The sequence below is a fragment of the Nestor notabilis genome, unplaced genomic scaffold, assembly GCF_000696875.1.
Source record: "Nestor notabilis isolate BGI_N333 unplaced genomic scaffold, ASM69687v1 scaffold464, whole genome shotgun sequence".
In the NCBI taxonomy this organism is placed as follows: Eukaryota; Metazoa; Chordata; class Aves; order Psittaciformes; family Psittacidae; genus Nestor; species Nestor notabilis.
Window position 1 is genome coordinate 137,461 of NW_009925000.1, and position 21,671 is coordinate 159,131.

Below are 21,671 nucleotides of genomic sequence, written 5' to 3' on the forward strand. Positions count from 1 at the left end.
TAGGCTCTTCCTCTGACACAGAAGGACAAAGGGAGCCTACCATGGTCAAACCTGTCCATGCAGCTTTCCAGTATCTGAAGGAGACCTACAAGGATGCCGGAGACAGGCTCTTCATCAGAGACTCTAGTGATAGGACAAGGGGTAATGAGTTCAAACATAAACAAAGGAAGTTCAGGTTGGATATAAGGAAGAAGTTCTTTACAGTGAGGGTGGTGAGGCGCTGGAATGGGTTGGCCAAAGAAGTGATAAATGCTCCATCCCTCGCAGTGTTCAAGGCCAGGTTGGACAGAGCCTTGGGAGACATGGTTTAGTGTGAGGTGTCTGCGAAAGTCATGGAGTTCTCCATAAGTCTTTAGGTCCACACTCTAATGAATTATTTCATTCCACCCCAAACAGATTAATCACGTGAACTCAGGAACATCTCATGATACTCAGGAATGGCCTGTATACATGCATACCTGTGATACTTGTTTAGAGGAAATGTTGGTGAATAGGGCATAGAGGATCTGACTTTCACTGAGACAAAGTAGAACTGAAGTTTGGCAACATGGGGTCTGGCTCAGTTCGTGACTCACAAACTATATGGCATTTGACTGGGGTAGACAGATAGAGAAGGCCCTGGTACATCTGTCTCCAACTGCTCTAAGGGTTAAAGCATGGGGACCTGGTGACAAGGCAGAGAGCACTGCAGGACCCCAGCACTGATTCATTTCTTGCACAATCCCATATGGCATGTGGTGTTGATCTGCCTGTCCTAATCATAAACAGGCTTAGTGCAAACACGAAGTGTGGTGAGTGCCACTGCCCATCAGCTGTGCAAGGCTTGGAGCTGGCAATGAATGTAGCATGCTCAGACCCATGTGTGCTCAAAGCTGATTTGAGCTGGGCTCAGTGAGAGCTGAGCTGGCACTTGACCACGCTTGGTGGGCATCACCTTATGGGATTATGCAGCAGCACTTGGAGGGGACATAACATGCCAGACCATATGGGTCTTCCTCCAGCATCCAAAACCACACCAGCAAAACATGTTTCCTAGGGTGTACTGTGGCTCTTCTAGCATGCTAAACACAGAACTCATGGGTTACACGCTCACCCATTTGTAGCAGATGCAAAAATCTCTTTGTACATCCTCCTTACTACAATTCACATTGGCACAGATGGCTATTACAGCAGTACCTCCAGGCCCTGCCTGACTGTGCCAGACATACACACAGGCATTAGGAGAGTTGGTCCTTTTTCCAGGGAGCTTATTACAACCAATTTGTGACACAGAGGTAGAAGGCAGATCCTTGTCCAGATATAAATTCTCCATCAACTGAATTTACAGTAGTAGAGAATGAAGGATGCATTTATTAATCAGGCAGGTAAAAGCATCCCAGTCATGAAAATTGCTCCTTCACTGCCCTGTGTTTTTTTGTGTAAACACATCAACTTTGCATATTTCTTTTTGTGGTCCGGCTCAAATGCAAAATACGCAGGAAATCTGTGCAAATGACATCAAGGTGCTTTCCAGTCAAACTTGTCTAAATGTTTCCAGGTGCCAGCAGACCAGTTCTGCCTTGCAAACAGTGAGGCAGCCTTTGCAGCTGACATGTGTATGTGAAATTTTGCTCCCATCTTTGCCTCTGGGCACGGTCTGGTTTCCCAGTCCGTGCCAGATGTACGTTACGCAGGTCCTGGGCTGGGAGGCTGCCTTGACACAGGGCTAACACAGTGTGATCTGGCCTGATTAGCAGTAAGGCATGGATGGACAGGGTGATTGAATGAGTGGCCAAGCCCCCATGGCACATGGGACAAAGCTAGACAGGCTGGCATTTAGATTGCCCATGTCCACATCTGCCACCCAAGGTGGTGGTAGACTTGGGCAGCATCTCACCCTGTTGATCCTTCCCACCCATCCTCCTGTGGGACTCAAAGCAAAAGCGTTCTGGTATGTCTTAGAGCTCCCAGCACAGAGCAAAGTGTGCAGGAGCCGCCCTCCTTGGCCACGTAATTCTTCCCATCGTGGTGCTGCAGAAGTGGTACCAAAGTGGGCCTGGGAATGGGGACCTCCTGCTTCCCAGACTTTCCTCAGACAGTCCCCCTTGGATCATCTTTTTTTTTTCATCCCAGACTCCTTTTACTTTTACCTGTGCCCTTCTGGGGTGGTTGACACAGGAGCTGGGCCAGAACCTGCCCTGCTGTGAAGGTCCTTGCCTGTCTGAGGCCATCCCAGGGCAGAGCTCAGAGCAGGGACCCATCCTGCAGTAGAAGGCAGCCAAGACCTGTGTGTTGAGCTGTTGCATATGCAATGAATGATACTGACGTTGTGGGATCTCTGCAAGTCTGGCTGCCTGCTTCTAGCTGGCACTGAAGGCACCATCTCTGATGTACAAGCCCTCTGTGCCCCAGAACCTGTTGGTGGCAGCAGGACTCCAGACTTGATCTGCTGTGCTTTGAAGCTGTGCAGGTCCTATATGCTGGAGAGCTGAGGTACTCTGCTCCAGCTCCTGAAGGAACAGGGCATAGATAAACTTGCTGGGTCAGTCACATTTGGTGTCCCTCCTTGGCATCAGGCTACTTCACAACCTGGCAGGTTGGTTGGAGAGCAGCTGTGGAAGAAATATGCAAAACATTTTCCAAAGGGCCTTCATTTGCTCCCCAGTGATGAGTTGAAAAAGATGTTTCGTTAAAACATGTTTTATTAAATGGAAGGAGGGTGTGAGAAGGGACTGGGCTAGAGCAGGGTATTTGGACAGATAACTGTAGTGCAAGTAAGGGGCCCATAGCACATTTTAGTAAATCATTTATGGAAACCATGAAATGGTACTGTATGAATGCTGGAGAGGGAATAAAACACACAGCTTTGTGGCATTTTCTGTACATGGCCATTGACTGGTGCTCCAGAGACTCACTGACATGGCATTTTCCCAGATCTGATAATATCCTGGACTCTGAGCAACTCTCCTATCTGTACAGATTTATATATTTTTTTATTTCTCAGGCATATTTCACGCACCTTTGTGCATAACATAGCATTGCTATGTGTGTAATTCCTATTCTAGATCTCTATCCACTGTTTCTATCCTTTGCTTACGTTTGCCTCAGCTTACGATCCTATCAGGTGCTGAAAGCTAAGCAGGACTGATCCGGCAGGACGGGTCAGTGCTTGAAAGGGAAACCTGTGATTAACACTGGGAGCTACAGCAAGTGGTGACAGCATGTGGGGAGGGATGCACTGCTTTCGGACAGAGCTGGCTGCGTGAGCATAGGTGCACTGTCTTCGTTACGTGTTTGTGGTCACCCAAATCAAACACCAGCTGGCACTGTAGGACTCTTCCATGGGATTTGCAGTTTTCTTCCAGGAAGTGGATTGTCAGCAGGCAGGGAGCAGGAGGGAGCAGGATTGTCAGCATGGGCAGCAGGACTGCTTTCACCAAAGGGTATATCCTCATTTGAAGAGATAGATGGGTATTGAGTTAGCTAATATAGACACACAGACAAAATACTTGGACCCTGGGTTATAGATTAGGGTCCGTCTGTTGAGGACTTAAAGGTGGTTATGATTTATGGACCTTGCTTTCTTTGTGTTGATCAATCTGGTTATCCCCTTAGCCAGGGTGAAACAACAAATGCAAATTATGGGCATGTTTTTTCCCTCAGTGCCAACAACCTAGAGCAAAACATGTTTTTGTCACTGCTGGCTCATATCTTGCTCTGTGCAGATGCCCATCAGCGCAGGATGTATTCCATCAGGCTGTTGCCTACTTGTACAAGGCATTTGGAATGGATTATTTTGGCAGTGATTCCAAACAAGTCAGAGTCCAAAAAACATTGGGTAATTGTATTACAAAAATAACAACTAACCAGAACTAAAGCTCTTGAACAAACAGGTGCTTTGCAGTCCAAGAAGATGGTTATGAAGCTAGGCATCTCTCTTCCCCCCTTAGCTACGGCTACATACAACAAACATGCTGTATCCCACAAAATCACTGGTCCTAAGATTTCCCCTTTGCTTCTTCTAAGGTGGTTTCTGGTTTGGGCTTAAAAGAGGTCTTGAAGGTTCAGAGGATTTTGTTCATGTCCTAAATTCAGAGACACCACCAGCATAAGGGAATGGGTAGTTGGATGGCAAACCCCATGGCACTTGCAAGGGAGCGAGACCCTGCTTCGAGACTCCTTTTCCACAGACCACAGCTCCCAGGGGTAAGACTAACCACGAGGAAGGTGCAATCCCTCACCCTGGGCACAGAGGAGGGAGCCTGGCAGGGGTCCTGCAGTGCTCCCATGGCTCTGACACTCTTTTTCTCCCCACGCCCTTGCTGACAGAGATGTGTGACTGTGTGTGGTGGTGCCACATCCAAAGCTGCTGTCTCATGATGCTGTGCAGAAGAGAAAGCACAGGAGGGGAGGTGTTGCCTGTGCCTAGGAAGGGGCAGGCTTCACCAGCTCACTTTGTCCAGTGAAGCACTAACAGCAGAGGCAATAAAACATGAGATGAACAAGACAAAGTAAGTTATTTACTGCCCTAAAGCAGGGCATGACTCTTCCCCATGGTGAGTGTTCAAGTGCATTTTGTTTCTAGTCTGCTTTTAAACAACACATAGGGTGTGGCTTCCTTCAGCTCTTGGGGGGAAGGAGAAGGAAGGCTCTACCACAATGCAACGTATCTCTTTCTTTTAAAGCTTTTGTTCTATCTAAAATGCCACTGAATTGCTGCACACCTGTAGGTACTACAGTAAGCTTCCTGGGAAGCTGAGGGAGCTGTTCTTCTGGCTTGACCTGTTGTGTGTGAGAAGAATGCTCCTGCCTGCTCTTCTGACCACTGGCCTCAACAGTGGTGAACTGAAAGCCCTTGGCTGTCCTTGGTTGTCCTGGGACTGGAAGAGGTCACTATTTGTATTGCACAGAGGAGGAGAGAGCAATGGGGAGGCGGATGACTTAGTATGACCCAGGAGCTGATGGCACCTCCAGCACTAAGCTGGGGCAGGTGTTATAGCAAAGATCACACAGCACACTGTGAGCAGTTATAAATATCTCCTCTGCCCACCCCAAGCTGCTGCTGAACAATGTGTCTTGCTCACCCCCTGGGGATAGGGAACTGTGCAGGGAGGAGGAATGGGTGCTCAGGACTCACACTGGTGAGCTGGGAATATATTTCGGATATTCTCGTGTCATCTCAGGACAACTGGGAAATGCAAGAACATGCGATAAAGTCTTCTGTTAGTGTGGCTGAAGTGATGGACATTCTATTCCACAGCCAGGCAGTGGTCACTGAGATGGGTTGGACCCATGGAGGAGATCCCAGGTCTGATGATAGGAGAGTGTGTGAACAGAACAAATGTATTGGGTATGGAACTAGATGATCTTCAAGGTCCCTTCTAAACCTAACCCTTATATGAATCTATGATTCTATTTTACAAGCTCCAACAATTCCTAGGTCAGGGGTCATTTGTGATAGAGGCGTGTCCCTGTTTAACAGCCATTGGTGGATTTTTGCCTTTATAAATTGTCTAGCTATCTTTAGATCCCTTTTTAGCACCCACAGCATCCTGTGTCAAGAACTTCTACAAACCCTAGTATGAAAAATGAAAAGCAGTTTGAGCTTATTGTCAGGGTGAGCAGTGAAAGCCATGTCAAAGCAATGTATTTCACAGTAGACTCTCTGAATTGGAATGGCTGTTCCTGTAGGAGAGAGCTCCAGCCAGGCACTTGATTTGCCTAATGCTGCAGTTTGACACATGAATGAACATTTCAGGTGCACAGACCTCCTGTGATTTGTGTATATGTTGCTTTTGTGGCAAGAGAGTGGAGGCTGTGTTATGATCAGAGGTCCACTGCATCAAGTCCTGTGTAAATACACCCTGAGGTGGTTCTGGAGAGCTCTAACTGGTTCACATCAGGAGTGACAGACCTTCTGTCATTCTCATGAGATTATGAATCGACACTTTGACCATAAGGATGTTCCTATGAATTCAAAATTGAGAGGGTGGCATGCAACAGTTACTTCTTCACTAGGAAATGGCTGATACGGATGTGTGTGTTTGTATGTCTACGTGAGAACAAACATAGGAACAATAAAGATCTGTGACAATACTTAATATTTGCCATGGGTTAGGAACATCTGCACTGCCAGTAATGATTGATATGTGGTGCTCTGCACTTAGGGAAGGGGACTGCATTTTGGTGTTCTGCTTAACATGGGCCCATTTGTGAAGCTGCCACTTCTGTCATGCAGGACTTGTGCTGAGAAACTACATGAGCAATGAAAAAGGGCTGTTGTTCAGGTGGCACCAACAGATGGATTTTTAGCTTCCATGGGTCTCTCTGTGCCAATGACTTTTCACGTAGGAACTGACAGGATGGGAATGACCAGGGAGCCATCCACATACACCACACCTGGCCCCTCCTTCATGTCTTCTGAAACAGCACAGGAGGCCAAAGGGGCTGGGGGTGATGAGGGTGATGGGGTCTGGCAGAGGCTGGAGCAAACCTCCTCCCCCACTGAAATGCCTGTGGTGCTCCTGGGCAGTGTCCAAGGGGATCTGTGCAGGTATCTGCAAGGAATCTATGGCATCTCCTCCCTACCATGATAGTGGGAGCTTATCAGGGGTTTCCTTAGGATGCCTTCACGTCTGCACCAGCAGCAGCCCTCTGGGCTGGAGTGGGTTGTCCCTGGGAGAGTCAACTCCGCCGCCCGCATCCTGGTCTTTCTCCACCCTGTGGAGAGAGCAAAGACTAATCCCACGTGGCAGGCATTGCTCACCACTCACTGCTGGTCTTTGGACACCCTGTGTCAGGCATGGCATGGGAGAACACGGCCGTGTGACTGGCACTGATTATATATATGGGCAGTGATTAGTGTCACCAGTTGGTTCCTCACTCCACAAAATACCTGTATCACAGCTAGCAGTGGAGATGATCTGGCTATGGGTTTAGCATCATCTCTTGAAGGGTTTACATGTGCAGCCTATGTGACTGGTATGTATGGATGCAGCCCACCCTTAACCATCTCGTGGCTGTAAAAGGACTGTGCTGACCATTGGCTCAGCCTCACTCCAGCAGTACAGAGGAAACAGGGATGGTTGTGTTCCTGTCATCAGCCCCTGCTTGGGTTTTGCTCTTTGGAACAGTTCACACAGCTTGTACCTTTTTGGTGCTCCTTAAAGAGATTGGGTCCTGAACTGCAGCACCTTGGGGAGGGGTGAGGCACAGGAAACAGCATGAGATGAAGCACAAGGGGTTTTGTCAGTGGCACCATTTGTAAGAGTTAATTCATTGCGTCCTGAGGGGATGACACAGCCATGCTGTGCTGTCTCTGGAGTACAGTCAGAGGCAGGGAAACATTCAGATCAACATGCTGGCTTTACCATCGTCTGCAACGTCAGGGCTTCACCCTGCTCGTGCAGTGTCTCCCTGCCCCAGCCTGCACCTTTTCCCCTTTAATCTCTCCTTTCAGAGTGCGGGTACTCACACTCCTCCAGGAGAAAGCCTGTCTGGCTCCCCTTATCTCCAGGGTGACGATGTCCTGTGGACCCTGTGGGTTCCCTGGATTTTGCCTTATCTGTGGATTGAAAGCAGACCTGAGAAGGCATCTCAAAGCTTGGTGGGAGCATTTACACCCACAGAGCGTCTCTGCTCTCTATCTGCTGATGGACATCTTTGCTGCTTTCTATCTGGGTCTGATGGAGCCACGCAGTGGGGTCCCAGGATGGAAAAAGGGGATGTTCCCACACACAGGGCTGTGGTAGGAGCAGGTCAGGAGAACAAGATGCTCACAGGGCAGGCAATGGGGGATGACAGCAGATGAAGAGCTGGCAGCACCTTTGTGGAAACCTCACGTACCCCAAGTCTCCTGTTGGACCTGAGGTCCTCCTGCGCCTCTCTTAAATGCTCTGTACCCACGCACAGGGGAGACTCCCCAGGGCTTTGCTCAGGCCAAAGCTTTTGGAGTGCTTCAAAACCTGTCACGTATAAAACCTACCCAATTCTGCCTGGTAAGGAGATAAGGGCTAGAGGGGAGGGTGGGTCCCAGCCAGGGAGCCCAAGCTGTGCTACCCAACAATGGGGCCAGCGCTGCCCAGGGGACCTTTCTTGGGCAGCCCTTCTCTCCCCCTAAGGACCAACCAAACCCATGTAATTCCCCTCCTGCTGACACCATCATCTCATAGATTACCTCAACTGAGCGAGCTTTAGTAGTCTTGGGAAGGGGGGGAGGCACCATGCCATGGGGAAGGAAAGCAGAGGGCTGCAAGCAGGAGCAGGATCCCGCCACTGCTGCTTCCACATTCCTTCGCTGGTGCCACCAGTTCCCACTTCCATCTGGCGCTGAAGAAGCTACTCCAGATTCACTGGAAAAGAACACAAGCAAGTGATGCGCCTTTGGCCAGCTTCAGGGCAAGGGGTGATGGTGTGCTGGGTGAGGATGGTGTGCTGGGTGAGGATGGGGTGCTGGGGGAGGATGGTGTGCTGGGAATGGGGAGTTGGGTAACAGCATGGGGACCAAAGTCATCTGCTGAGGGACAAATATCTGGGATGTCTATGACACACTCAGTGCCTGCCATCCATAGGAGAGAAGGAGATAGGTCATGAGCGTTAAATGCGAGACCACAAGGTGCAGGAGCTCTAGGGTACATCAAGCAGAGTCTCTGACCTGGCCTTGTTTCCTAAAGGGGCCTGGAGATGTCTTGGTGCCATGTTCATTTGGCCTGATGGAGGAGCAAGCTGTCCTCATCCACAGTGAGGAGCTCCTTTGCTGTGCTGTCTGCTCATGATCATCTCAGCCTCTGGGGAAAAGTTAATGATCAACCAGCAGGGCTGAAACTAATGGAGTGGAGATGTTCCAGCTGTTGATTAGCACAATTAAGAGATACATGAGGTTGTGGGTGCAGAGGAAACATGTCAATTTGAGTCAGAGAAGTTATTCCTTTCAGAAGCATGACTGCCCTGAAGTCCCTAGGTGCTCATCCTTCTCAGGGCTGCTCTAACAGGGTTGTTCCCCCAGCTCTTCACTACCGTGGGTATCAACACCAGCACAGCCAGTGGGCCTTGACTATGCCAAAATTTCCCACTCCAGCCCAAGGCATTTATTACTGGTGCTGAAGACACACCTGCCTTAGGGAAGAAAATGGCTTTGGTTTAGCAGGTGGTTGCTTAATGTGCAGTAGAAAACATGGTAAAATAGTTGCAGGGTCAACGTTGAGTGAATTTTCAACCTGTGAGCAAGTCAAGGTAAACATCAGGAGGTGGTGCAAGCTAAGCACGAGCAACTAATGCTCTTCTAGCACACCTTATAGGAAAACTTAATAGGATAGCACCTGTAAGAAATACTAACTCATGACTGATGGGATAATGCTGGCTTTGAGAATTTCGTGAAAATTAGAAGAAAGTCTCTAATTTCGAGAGCATCAAGTTCTGGTAACAAGCTTCCAGCGGGAGGACTTAGGACAAAAAGCACTTATCCCTAGAATGGAGACATGAAAGGGAAGGTGTGGGTGGCTTCCCAATCTAGTAGGGGACTGTATTTGGTGACCCAGCGATTCTACAGGTAAGTGAAACCATGCAGGTACAAACACGTCATGTTGAGCAACTGTCAGATCTCCCTGCTCCAGCCCTTGGCTGGCTCACATGGCTGTTTGCACTCAGGATCTTAATCCTTGGCAGCTCAGGATCCATTTCTGGATGCAGGGAGGAAGGGCAGTCCAGCTCAGCCAGCACATGGGTGTGCACTCTGGAGTGCCAATACCCGCTGCAGACACTGGAGGGAAAGTACCAGCATCCAGCATGACTCATAGGTCTGGCCTCAGAAGAGTATTTCAGGTGTGGATGAACTGCCCCTTGGAGCTGCTCCACTTCATAATGAGCAGCTTTCTCTGCTGATTATAAAGAGGAGGGTGACAGGCGCAGGCTCACACACTTCCGTTTTATGTGCTGTCAGGTCAGAGGTACCCTGACCTATGGAAACAAAGGTTTTGTTGTTGTTACACTAGTCGAACAGTGGCAGATCACGTTAATGTCTAAAAATACCCAGAGGAACCCTAAAACTAATGTGTGTACGCGCACTTGCAGCAGCCAACAGAGGAGCCCTTCTGAATACTTTTAAGGGAGAAATCAAGTGTCTCAGTGCCATCTTGTGGAATGATCTGTGTAAAAGGACAAGTAGTGGCAAGAGACATATCCAGTGATCCATTATGCCATCCTAAAAGCATGCTGGAGTTTTAGGGAATTTAGTGGTAATGTCTGGGATTATGCTGAAAATACTATCACCAAACCAAAGGTTTATATTGCAAACTGGGATTGCTTTTTTCCCTGAGAAAACTGCAAGTCCGTGGGAGCTTAGTGTTCCCAGAAATTAGCCGTTCCTGTTTTTCAGCCCAAATGAGAACACGGAGATGCCTATAGTTAATGCTTGAATGCAGGAGACAAAGCCTTTCAGAGCCCACAAGGAAGGAATCCACTTGTCAGGCTCCCTGAGATCTAGGAGTGAAAACCAAAGTTGTAGGTCCAGTTGTGGGGGATACTGACCCACTCACACCTCATCCATGTGAGGAAGGCTGTGAGATCTCCAATACACGCAGATGCCAGGACCTCAGCTTTACATGTCAGCTGGAAATTACCACGTGCAGAAGAAACTTGAGGCTCGTCACCACCCTGACCTGGTTCTCTGGGGACCATGCTTCTGTAATAACCAGCCAATAAACATCAGTATAGCAGAAAACGAAGAGACCTGGAAAGATTTATTGGCCACTTTTTCTGTGCCACAGCATGCTCACAGACTCACGGAACAGAGAAGCCTTCCCACGTAGAAATAAGCTGTAGGAACACCCTTGAGAGCAGTGAGATTATCACCTGTCATGATTAAATGGTCCTTAGTATCAGAGACAGATTAGTAAATTCCTGCATGTTTAGCCAAGTGTTCACTGAGGTCAATAGCTGATCTGTCGCAGGAGGAGGGCTTACCCCAATCCATAAAATCGTTCCCTGCCATAAAATAGACAGTCATCTGTCTGAAGGTGGCCTACTAGGATGCTGGGGAGGGACTCTTCATCAGGGACTGTAGTGGTAGGAAAAGGGGCAATAGGCTTAGACTTAAACTGGGGAAATTTAGGTTAGATCTAAGGAAGAAGTTCTTCACAGTGAGGTTGATGAGGCACTGGAACAGGTGCCCAGAAAAGTGGTAAATGCTCCATCCCTGGCAGTGCTCAAGATGAGGTTGGACAGAGCCCTGGGTGATATGGTCTAGTGTGGGGTGTCCCTGCCTGTGGCAGGGGGTTGGAACTAGATGATCTTAAAGTCTTTTCCAACCCAAACCATCCTACGATTCTATGGGGCAGAGAGGGGAATTGGGTTCCCAGGTTCTTCCATGCATCTGCTCAGTGTCCTGTGGGGGAAAGAAAAGCTCATGAACTTTTGCAATGCGTTAGTGCAAATGGATACAACACCAGAGGCAGCAGGAGCAGAGCACTGCATCCTCACCGTGGAAGCTGTTGGTGACCCTCCCAGATCTGTGAACCATGTCCTCTCCAGAGCAACACTGGGAAGCTGCAGTGGGTTGAGAGGAAGGTGGAGAAAACCAGCAAGGAACCAGATGAGGCTCACAGGAAGAGGTCTTGAGTGCTCATGGTTTACACTTTTCAGTGATTAAGCAAAGGTATTAAAACTTCTTCACAGTGGAGAGGTAAGAGCACATGGTGAGCAGGGAGATAACCAGAGGGAATCAGGAGAAGGACAAGGAGTCAACACAATAAGGGCTCTGCTCTGGCAGACAGATGGGATCAGAGGTCTCTGGGACCATTGCTGAGATGGGTGTTCCCTTGCCCCAGATGAAGGGACAGACTGGAGGAGGGCAGCAGGGAGGCTCTGCACTAGTGTGGGTGGACACAGGTACATTCAGCAAGAGTAAATATTCAACCTGAAGCAACACTCAAGGCATTGTGCTCTTCCCAGCTGCAGGTAGTGGTGCACACCAGCTCTAGGGAGAGCATCATCCCCAAAGGCTGGGCATTCAAATATCCTGCAAAGCACAGGCAAACAGTCCTGCTCTCATCTGTTAAAACAAAATGGCACGAAACCACCAGCCAGTGAGTTACAATGCAGAGCAGAGCCAAAATTCCTGATCGCTACCTGTGGACAAGGTTATGGAGAAAGATAGCCTTTAGGAGCACACCAAGGCTATTTATAGCTCCACTGCTTTGGAGATAGGCTGCTCCTGGGCAGGTGCACAAGTGTTTGCAAAGCCCGGTAGCAGAAGTACTGCATCCTCATCATATAGTTTTAAAAGGATGGCATTTGTGTGTGGGAAGACTTCGAAGCTGTCCGCTTCTTTATTGGCCTGTTCATCGTTAACCAAATGAACAAAGGTGTCTGGGGGTGAAGGGAGGTTGCCAAGTTTCAAAGGGTAACGTGGCTCAGAGAAACAAAGTGTGCTGTCACAATAGGAGCTGCCGTGGCTGCAGTCTGGAGGCAGAGAGCAAAATGCTGGAGAAGATTCAGAAGGCGCTCACGATTCGTAGTGTCACCATCAGGGAGATGCTGGCAGAAGCGCTGGGGATGTACATCCTCATGGTAAGGAAGCAATGGGCCAGATGTGCATGTGCATGTGTGTGTGTGCAGGGAGGGTGAGAGGGTAAGTGTTTAGAAGCTGTAAGGTCAATAGTTTCCTACCACATCCTCAGGGTTGCTCAGCATCTGGTTGCTACTTCTTACCCCTTTGCTCTGGTGGGGTGCAGCTTCCCACCAGGAAGACATCTGCCTAAACCTTATGGATGAAAAATGCAGTGTGGAGAGTGGGAGGTTGCCACTGGGAGCAGTTGGAGATAAAAGCATAGAATTGCTTAGATTGGAAAAGACCTTTAAGATCATTGGGTCCAACCATTAACCCAGGACTGCCAAGGCCACCACTAAACCTTGTCCTCAAGTGCCACATCTGCACATCTTTTAAATACCTCCAGGGATGGCGACTCCATCACTGCCCTGGGCAGCTTGTTCCAATGCCTCAGCACTCTCTCTGTGAAGAAATTGTTCTTAATATCCAACCTGAACCTCCCCTGGCACAGCTTGAGGCTGTTTCCTCTTGTCCTGTCACTTGTAATTGGGAGAAGAGACCGACCCCACCTCACTACAACCTCCTTTCAGGCAGTTGTAGAGGGCAATAAGGTCCCCCCTGAAGCTTCTCTTCTCCAGACTAAACCCCCCAGGTCCCTCAGCCGTTCCCCATCACACTGGATCTCCAGACCCTTCACCAGCCCTGTTGTCCTTTTCTGGGCACTCTACTGTTTCAGTTCTCTGAAAACAGTTCTCTGAATAAAAGGAGGGTAAGACTGGGAATGTGACCAAAGAGCAGAATCTGGTCAGATGGGACAACCCAATGCTTGTGCCAAACCCCCTGAGAGATCCCATGCAGTGAACTGAGGCTTTTCTACTTGCTGTCCCAGAGGTGATGGGGTGGCTGGGGGGTCCGGCACAGGTTTGGGGATCAGACCCTGAATCCTTTACCACTGACAGCCTCTGTGAAATGAGAGCAGTTTTCATCTGTCTTCCTGTTAGGGTTGCCAGGGTAATGAATGCCTGTAAAACTCTCTGGAACCACAACCCACCATTACAGCATGCTTTACAGCTGTAATTACCAGCTTGTAAAGCATGCTAGGATTTCACTTTTGGTTTTCTTACGCTGGCAGATGAATAGTGTTTATCTATATCATACAGAAACTCAGCCCTTGCCTGAAGGATCTGTTTCATGTAGAAAAAGAGACATGGTTTTGAGCTCTTGTGCTGCTTTGGTGGTATTTGGGGAGTGGGTGAGGAAAGCTTTGCAGACAGAATTGACCCCTGGCTGGGGTGAGGTGCCCACCAGGACCAGAGCCTTCATGTGTTGGACCATCATATACAAATGACATCCTCCCTCTGAAAAGACCTAGAAGCTGTCTGTGCCAACTTACTATACCTGGGCATAGCCTGGGCTGAGATGCTTGGGACTGGACAGAGGCAGGCACTGGAAGGGTTGGGGATAGCCCCAAAAATTTGTACTTGGAGATGTGCACAGGTGGAAGATGAGGTTTGTGTGAGCATGGGGACCTTCAGACTAAGCTGTCTGACACAAAGGTGCTTATTTTCAAGGGCAACGACTGCACATGAAAAGGACGCTTGCACATCCAGCTCCTTGAGGTTCAGCCCTACTACACATGTAGCTTTACATGCATTGGAAGTCTGAGTACAGACATCTGTGGCTCCTCAGCAGGAGCTGAGCAAACCATTTTCCTTTCCATCCCCTTTGCTTTTTGGTGGCGGAAGTTCCCAGGTGATAAAGTTCAGAGGTGTCCTGCCTGGGCTGCCTCTAGCAAGCAGCATGAGGAGACTTTCCCCTGCACTCTGACAGTCCAAGGTAGATTTTGTAGCCTGTGGCTCGCTCTGACTTTCCTTTCACTGATCCCTGTAAGGGAATAAAGTAGGAGGAGGGACACTACACATGGACCCCTATCAAGGGCTGGCAACAAATAGCATTCAGCACTTAGATGTAGCACCCAGCAGCCCCCAGGCCTTCAGTGCAACCAGGAGTGTGCTGGATACATGTCAATGATGCCTGGATGGCTGTTATTTGGATGATAGTGCTCAGCCCAGGGCTTCTTGCTTTAATGGGCAGGCAGGTTCATAAAGGAGGGAACTAGTAAACAGCACGAGGAGTGGGGAGGTAGGGAAATAAATAGGGTATTTTGGAACTAGGAGAATAGAGGAAGAGACCATAGGTCTGGATCTGTCCTGAAATACACATATTTCAGGATACTGGTGTTCAGCCATGTCTCCTTCATTACGCCCCTCTCTCTGCACCTCCGTGCTGTCCTACAAAACCTGTGCATTATGCATTTGGCTTCTCTTGGATGTGGCTTTGGAAAGTCAGAGATGAGTAGGCAGATTTTGTGTAAGGGCTTTGCAGATGCTGGAGAACATCCCAAACAGTGCTTTTTTTGGATTTTGGTGGGTTTTGCTGGGGCAGACAAAGAGGGGCTCACACAGAGAGTGTGCTTTATGTTTACGAAAGAAATACGAACAGTGTCCCTGGGGAACAGGGGGTTTGGTGATGTCTGGAAGGGAAGAGGGAGAGCACATGTATGAGACAAAATTTGGATCCAGGCAGAAAAGATCACAGTCAGAAAAGACAGAGCACAAGTTTAGATGCTGGTGAACACATTGACATTTTTGTCTTGGAGGGACATGCCACCCTGGATAAACAGCAGTCTAGTCCAAGAAGCAGGATACACTCTCCAATCACCAAGTGGTTTCTGAGGTAGACACCTCAAGAGAAGCTTTGTCCTTCTCCAGATTTCAGTGTAAGACCTGTGCAAAGAACTGATTTTTCCACCATCTGAACACATTTAAAAAGCAAAATAGAATTTACTTTCAGGCCAGAGCAATTTCTTGAATATGCCTTTTCCTGCTGGAGAGTGTTTACTTTGCTGCTGAAATTTTTTTCCTGGTTCCACTTTAGTCACTAAAAAAATATTGAAACTTTGGTTGTTTTCAAACTGAATGTGTGTGTGTTGAAAGGAAAAGTCAAAACGGAATTTCCTTCTTCGTTTTTTTTTTCTCTGGAATAAGGATCAAAATTAGAGTTGGGTTTGGCAAATAGCTGTGTGCTGCCCAAACTACATTCTTAGTCAACAAATAGAACATCAGGGAAAGAGAGACAAAAAGAATTTGCCCACTGTCCTTCCATCCATCTTGGGCATTGTCTCCCGATGCTTTGGTGATGCTCCCCTGGCTCACGTCCCTGGTTTCAGGCACAGATGCCTTTACTGTGGCTGTGGATGTGATCCCTCTTGAGCCCCAGATCTTGATGTGGTGGTTTGGGGTTTGTCTCACCACATCCAGTGATGACTAGAGTGCTTGTTTTGGTGTGATGGGCACCAGTGAGGAATAACCCATCTACTGCTTCAGTCTGTGCAGGGGAGGCTCATTCTTCATCTCCTGACCATGGGCACCTTAGAGTCTTCCTGTCTTGGGGACTTTATTAGTATTGCAGAAAAACTATTAAAGAAGCTCTGTCCACCACAGCAATGAAGGTACTTCTAACACTCCTTTCTCTCTTTCTTTTTCCATGCACTAGGTCTTTGGCCTGTCTTCTGTGGCACAAGTGGTATTAGGAAGACAAAACTTTGGGCAGCATCTGAGCATCAATTTGGGATTTGGCATTGGTGTTACCTTGGGCATCCATGCGGCTGGAGGAATCTCTGGTGAGCAGGACACTTGAGCCTGGGACATCTCTATGTCTCATAAGGGCCATGTGCATCGGGGGCAGCAGGAGCGGGATGTGGAGGGGTGGGTGATGTCATGGCAAGGTGAAATAGTGCCCTCACCCGAAGTCAGGGCAGTCTTAGGGTCCCCAAGCAAGAAGAGCAGAGCAGGTTTGGTGACCATAACCAGGGTCAGCCTTGTGACACAATGATCACATCCAAGTCCATAGGGAGGAGGCAGGTCTGAGGTCAAGCCAAGGTGTCCCAGTGGTGCAGCGAGGTCAGGAGAAGCAGGGAACAAGGCAGTCACAGCATACATAAAGAATTCTGATCCCAAATGCATGTCCTGAGATGAGGCAGGGGCAAGAGGGACAGGGACAGTGGTGGATGTTCAGCCATCCCCTCCTGTTGTGGTCAGCAGAGCCTGGTTTCAGCAGTGCCCCTGTTAGGCGCATGGGATATAGCATCATGGCCCAAGGAGAGAAGAAGGTCTGAAAGCATGCTGCTGGTGTGACCCATGGGGAAGTAAATACTTTATTGCAAAGGAGAGCTTACCTCTGATGTTGCAACAAGGAATGGTATGCAAATTTTGTCCTTATCATCCACACCCATGGGCACACACCCCGCAAGAACTCAGGAGGTGGTGTTTCAGGGCCATGGAGTGTTATCTCTCACATGACAAGGGCATTACCTTTGCCTTGTGGAATTTCTGCATTTGTTTGCACCAAGAGAAGACATTAGGGGCTCTAGCGGGCAGAAAATTAAAGCAAGTCCTTGCTCTTGAACTGCTGGAGCAGAGAGATGTCCAAGGCTGGCTTGAAGAGGAAAATTATTCCATGCAAGCAGCCAGTTCATGGTCTCCCTGTCCTTTTGGAGCTGGTGGAGACATCCTGGGGAAGTGGGCTGAGGAAAGTAGGTCCCTGCAGTTCCAGGTGACATTTGAGATGGAGGGATTGGAGGTGAAAGAAAGGGTCTCAGATCATCCAGCAAGAGTCTGGTTCAAAAGCCAGCTTCAGGGCTTCCTGGCACTGTAATATGGCATCATTTGTGCCACAGGATGCTTCTTGTGATCTTTGAAATGCCTGGTCATGATGGCAAAGGATCAGAGAGTCAAAGAAAAAGGGACCTCCCCCATGTCGGTTGTGGCAGTACATGCACTTTCACTTCACTCTGTCCTGTACTTTGATGAGGTGATGTGTGTCTGGATGTTACTCTTTCCGAGTCTGGAGTCGGAGATGGCCACTAAGACTGGAACATTTATTGACCTCCAAAGTTTACACCTACCAGGCAGGAAAAGCAAGTATTTCCTTTGGACTCATGGGGAGATGAGGCCCAGAGAACAAATGTAGTTTGCACTGAGGGCACCATTGGATACCAAACTCCTCCATAGAAAGTGCCCCCTCTAAACAGGGATGTAAGGAAATGCAGTCCAAGATTACAAACTCTGCAAGGGAAGGACAGGGTCTGCTTCACACTACTGGGAGCAACCATGGTCTGGGCATGAGTAACCATCCTGGTAACCCCCTTCTCAATGCAGTGATATCTAACAGTTAACCTGAGTCCCTGCAGCTCCCATCAGCTGGGGTGCTCAGGTCTGCCAGAATGAGGCCCTCTCTTGAGATTGTTTGGAATAAGATTTGCCTCATCTATCTGTAGCTATATAAAAGGTGGGTGATCAGTCTAAGTTCTGGGCTCCCCTTAAGCTGAATAGAGAGAAACCTATATAGAGATGCGTCTCTGGCAGTTGAAATGACCCACTCTCTGAAGGCAGCCTGTGGTCTACAGAGTTTTAAGAAAACTAAAGCTAGGAGCTCTCTAATCCGCATCATTCAGTAGCCCAAGGAAAGCCCAGGCCAGTTTTGAGGGACCCTGCCCTGACAGAGTCTTGGTGTCCTGGATCAACATCTGGGTGGTTGCTGTGGGGTGCGGGGCATGCTCCAAAACAGCTGTATCAGGGCTGAGGCCAGTTTCTTTTGCTGTGATTTTGCAGAAGCTCATCTGAATGCTGCCATCACCATCACACACTGCATTTTAGGAAGTCTCCCTTGGACAAAGCTCCCGGCTTATCTGATCGGCCAGTTCCTGGGCTCCTTTACAGCAGCTGCCACTGTCTTTGGCCTCTACTATGGTATGGTTGTGTGTTTTACCTCAGGCTTTCTTGTGGGCATCATTTCAGTCTTAACTCACAGTGTGTCAATAAAGACTTCCTTTTGCAATGCCCAGCATGATGGCTGGGTGAGAAAGGTGAGGTCCTCGCTTGTGGGACAGACCTTCATAGCTCCAGATCAGAGCAGGGTGCACATACCTGTGGGAAGGATGTGCAGTTCTTGGAGAACATAGCTCCTTTTGCTCAGGGCATTCCCATTGCTAAAACCTGCCCTCAGCTCAAGGCCAGGAGCTGCATTTTGTCAGCTTTCTGTTTCCAAAAGTCTGCAAGGGCTGAAGTTAAATACCATGTATTAGGCACAGCTGAAGCTCTGGGGGACTCTGCTGGTCCGTGTATAACAGGACAGCAGACATCTGTGGTTTTGAGTTGTGAGTAGAGGACCCACCACCCAATGGCTCCAGCACGCCTCAGTCTCTGAGAGGCAGGGGATGGAGGCCTCCAGTGCATCCAGAGCATCCAGCCTGCCCCAGGCTCCCAGAGCAGGGACACGGAGTTGGTAGGTTTAAGGAAGCAACTGCAAACCAAAGTCTGCAGTTGACAGGTATGAGTGAGATCATGCCCTGCCTGGGGTGCGTCACGTCCACTGTATCTCCCATTGCCTCTCTTCCTCTTGGTGTCCATGCTGGCTGCAACGCGTGGACTCATGTATGTGCCATGATCAACTCTGCTAACTCCTCTAATTCCCGTTTCTCCTAGATGCTCTGCACGAATACACCAAGGGGAACTTCACAGTGACAGGACCTACGGCCACGGCGTCGATCTTCTCCACCTACCCTGCTCCCTATATGTCCTTGCCGGGAAGCTTCTTCACAGAGGTCAGTGGGGACTGCTGCCATGTGCTGGGGGAAGGCTGGTGGTAACAGTGTGCAGACACAATCACAACCTCTACTCCAAGGAGCCCACCATCCAGAGCAGGTGCCTGACAGGTAGGATCCAAGGCACCTTGGTGGCTGAGCAAGCCTACAAGGTAATGCCTGCAGGCTTGGTCCCAGTGCCCTCCAAACACCTTCCCTGCATGCATCCCAGGCCATGGGAAGCTGAGCTGTATCATGAACCATCTCCTTTGGGCTCTGTGCAATTCTCTGAACTCTTCTTCCTCTTCCTGGATCCTACACATGCTCTGTCCTCATGGGCAGCTCTGCCTGCTGCCCCTCACCAGTACGGAGCACCCAGGGCTGCCTTCATGTAGAATCATAAAAAGGTTTGGGTCGGAAAGGACCTCAAGATCATCCAGTTCTAACCCTGCTGCCATGGGCAGGGGTGCCTCCCATTAGACCATGTCACCCAAGGCTCTGTCCAACCTGGCCTTGAACACTGCCAGGGATGGAGCATTTACACTTCTTTGGGCAACCCATTCCCGTGCCTCACCACCCTCACTGCAAAGAACTTCTTCCTTATATCCAACCTGAGCCCAAGGCTCTCCAGCTGCATGTTCTGAAGCAGAAAGAGACAGGAGTCATCACCTGTATTCAAACAACAGTCCTGACATCTTGGGCACTACAGATCTACAACTGCCGGCTATGTATTGTCACAGGTGGGAGATTCAGTGTCCCAGAGGAGAATCTCCTATATGCTTTTAGTCCTGAAAGGGCTGATGCAACAGGCTATATGAAACCTCACTCCTTCTAGGAAGGAACAGATTTGTCTTGTTAGCAGGTTTGTGATGGGTCTGCCTCTGTCAGATGAAATGTACTTAAAATAACCCATGTCCCTAACCTGAAAGTTGGGGGGACAAGATGGTGCTGAGAAATTTGTATCAGCATTTGTAGAGCATTTTTGGTGATGAGGTGGAGGTATTTCTGCTGGGAAATAAGTAAACGATTTTATTCCATCCACCTGTGAAGCAGGAAAAAGATCAAGGTCCGCCCCACCTTGATCAGATCATGAATCCCAGCTGCTCTTTCAATCTGGGAAGTCTCTTCCTCTCTGTGGAGGAAGGTCCTTCTGCATTCCCCATTCTCCCTACTGACCTGTTGTTCCTTTCCTGCTCCTGCAGTTTCTAGCAACAGCGATGCTGCTCCTGGGCATTCTGATCATCCACGATGAGAAAAACAACGGGGCCCTGAAAGGCACACAAGCCCTGCTCACGGGTATCCTTGTCCTGGGCATCGGCCTGGGGATGGGGATGAACACAGGCTATGCCATAAACCCCTCCCGGGACCTGCCTCCCAGGATCTTCACAGCAATTGCTGGCTGGGGAACTGATGTCTTCACGTGAGTGACCCGCTTTGCTTTTACACTGCTCAGCTTGCAGTGAGAGCAGATGCCAAGCCCAAGACAGAATGACCACAAAGACTTTTTCTTTGGGCCAAGTGATGATGGTGTCAGTGCAGAGTGCGTTCTCCATTCTTAGAGAGCAAAAGTTGTGCATAGAGGAGGCTGGTGCACTATGTGCACAAAAATCTGGGTACACTAATTCTCTGCATGAGATTCATCTTGACATTTGGACTCCTCAATTTGGGCACCAAATTGGCCACCTCTTAGCTGGAGGTCTAGGTGGTTGCATCGCAGTGGCTGGAAAGCCAGAGAGTGAGTGATTCAGCTCACATGAAACCAGGTACTTACAGCTGTATTACTGAATATCTCTCTTAAATTTAGAGGTCTGAATCTGGAGATGAAACTCTGCCTTCCCCTGCTTACTGATGGTGCCATGCTATGGCTTTTCCCATGGTGAGGGCATTAGCAGAGTCTCCTGCCCATTAATCTCATTAAATTTCCAGAAAATAAGCGTGAGAGCTTGGTAGAGGAGGTGCAGATGTTACTGGAAATGGGGAGGGAAAAGAGGTGTGTGTGTCTGTCTGACAGTCACACTCATCAGGATCACGCAGACTATCTCTATAGGAGAGCAAGAAACCTGCAGACAGTGCACCAACACATTTCCAAGGAGGAAAATGATCCTCCCTCCAGCAGTTATGCTGGTGGGTAGGATGTAGGGCCCAGTATGTGAAGGGGGACTAGACACCTCTGCTCACACAGCTCACTCCTGCCCCAGCAGATGTGGCAGTAGGGCAGCAGTTCCAATATGGCTCATCGGCTGCCTCTTCTCTGTTTCATTTCAGGGCTGGACATCACTGGTGGTGGGTCCCACTCACAGCACCGATTCTGGGAAGTCTGGCTGGTGTTTTCATCCACAAAATCTTCATTGATTTTCATAATCTACCTGTCACAGGAAGTGAGAATGAGAAAGGACAGAGAACGGTGGAGGTTTCTACGCTGTGACGGCCACATGTTCTGAGGAAAGGACTTGACATCAAAGCCTAGGTGGATGTATGGACTGACAGCCAAAGGGTAAACAAGTG

General features: G+C 49.1%; 1 protein-coding gene across 1 annotated transcript; it reads left to right on the top strand.

The window, feature by feature from the left end:
- Positions 1–41: 41 nt before the first annotated feature.
- LOC104404412 (aquaporin-7-like) lies at positions 42–21,591 on the top strand. The gene is made up of 7 exons (XM_010012838.1): positions 42–175; positions 12,417–12,543; positions 16,079–16,205; positions 18,196–18,333; positions 19,069–19,187; positions 20,369–20,586; positions 21,432–21,591. Exons 1-7 carry the CDS (start codon positions 42–44, stop codon positions 21,589–21,591), a joined length of 1,023 nt encoding a protein of 340 aa, XP_010011140.1.
- Positions 21,592–21,671: the final 80 nt, after the last annotated feature.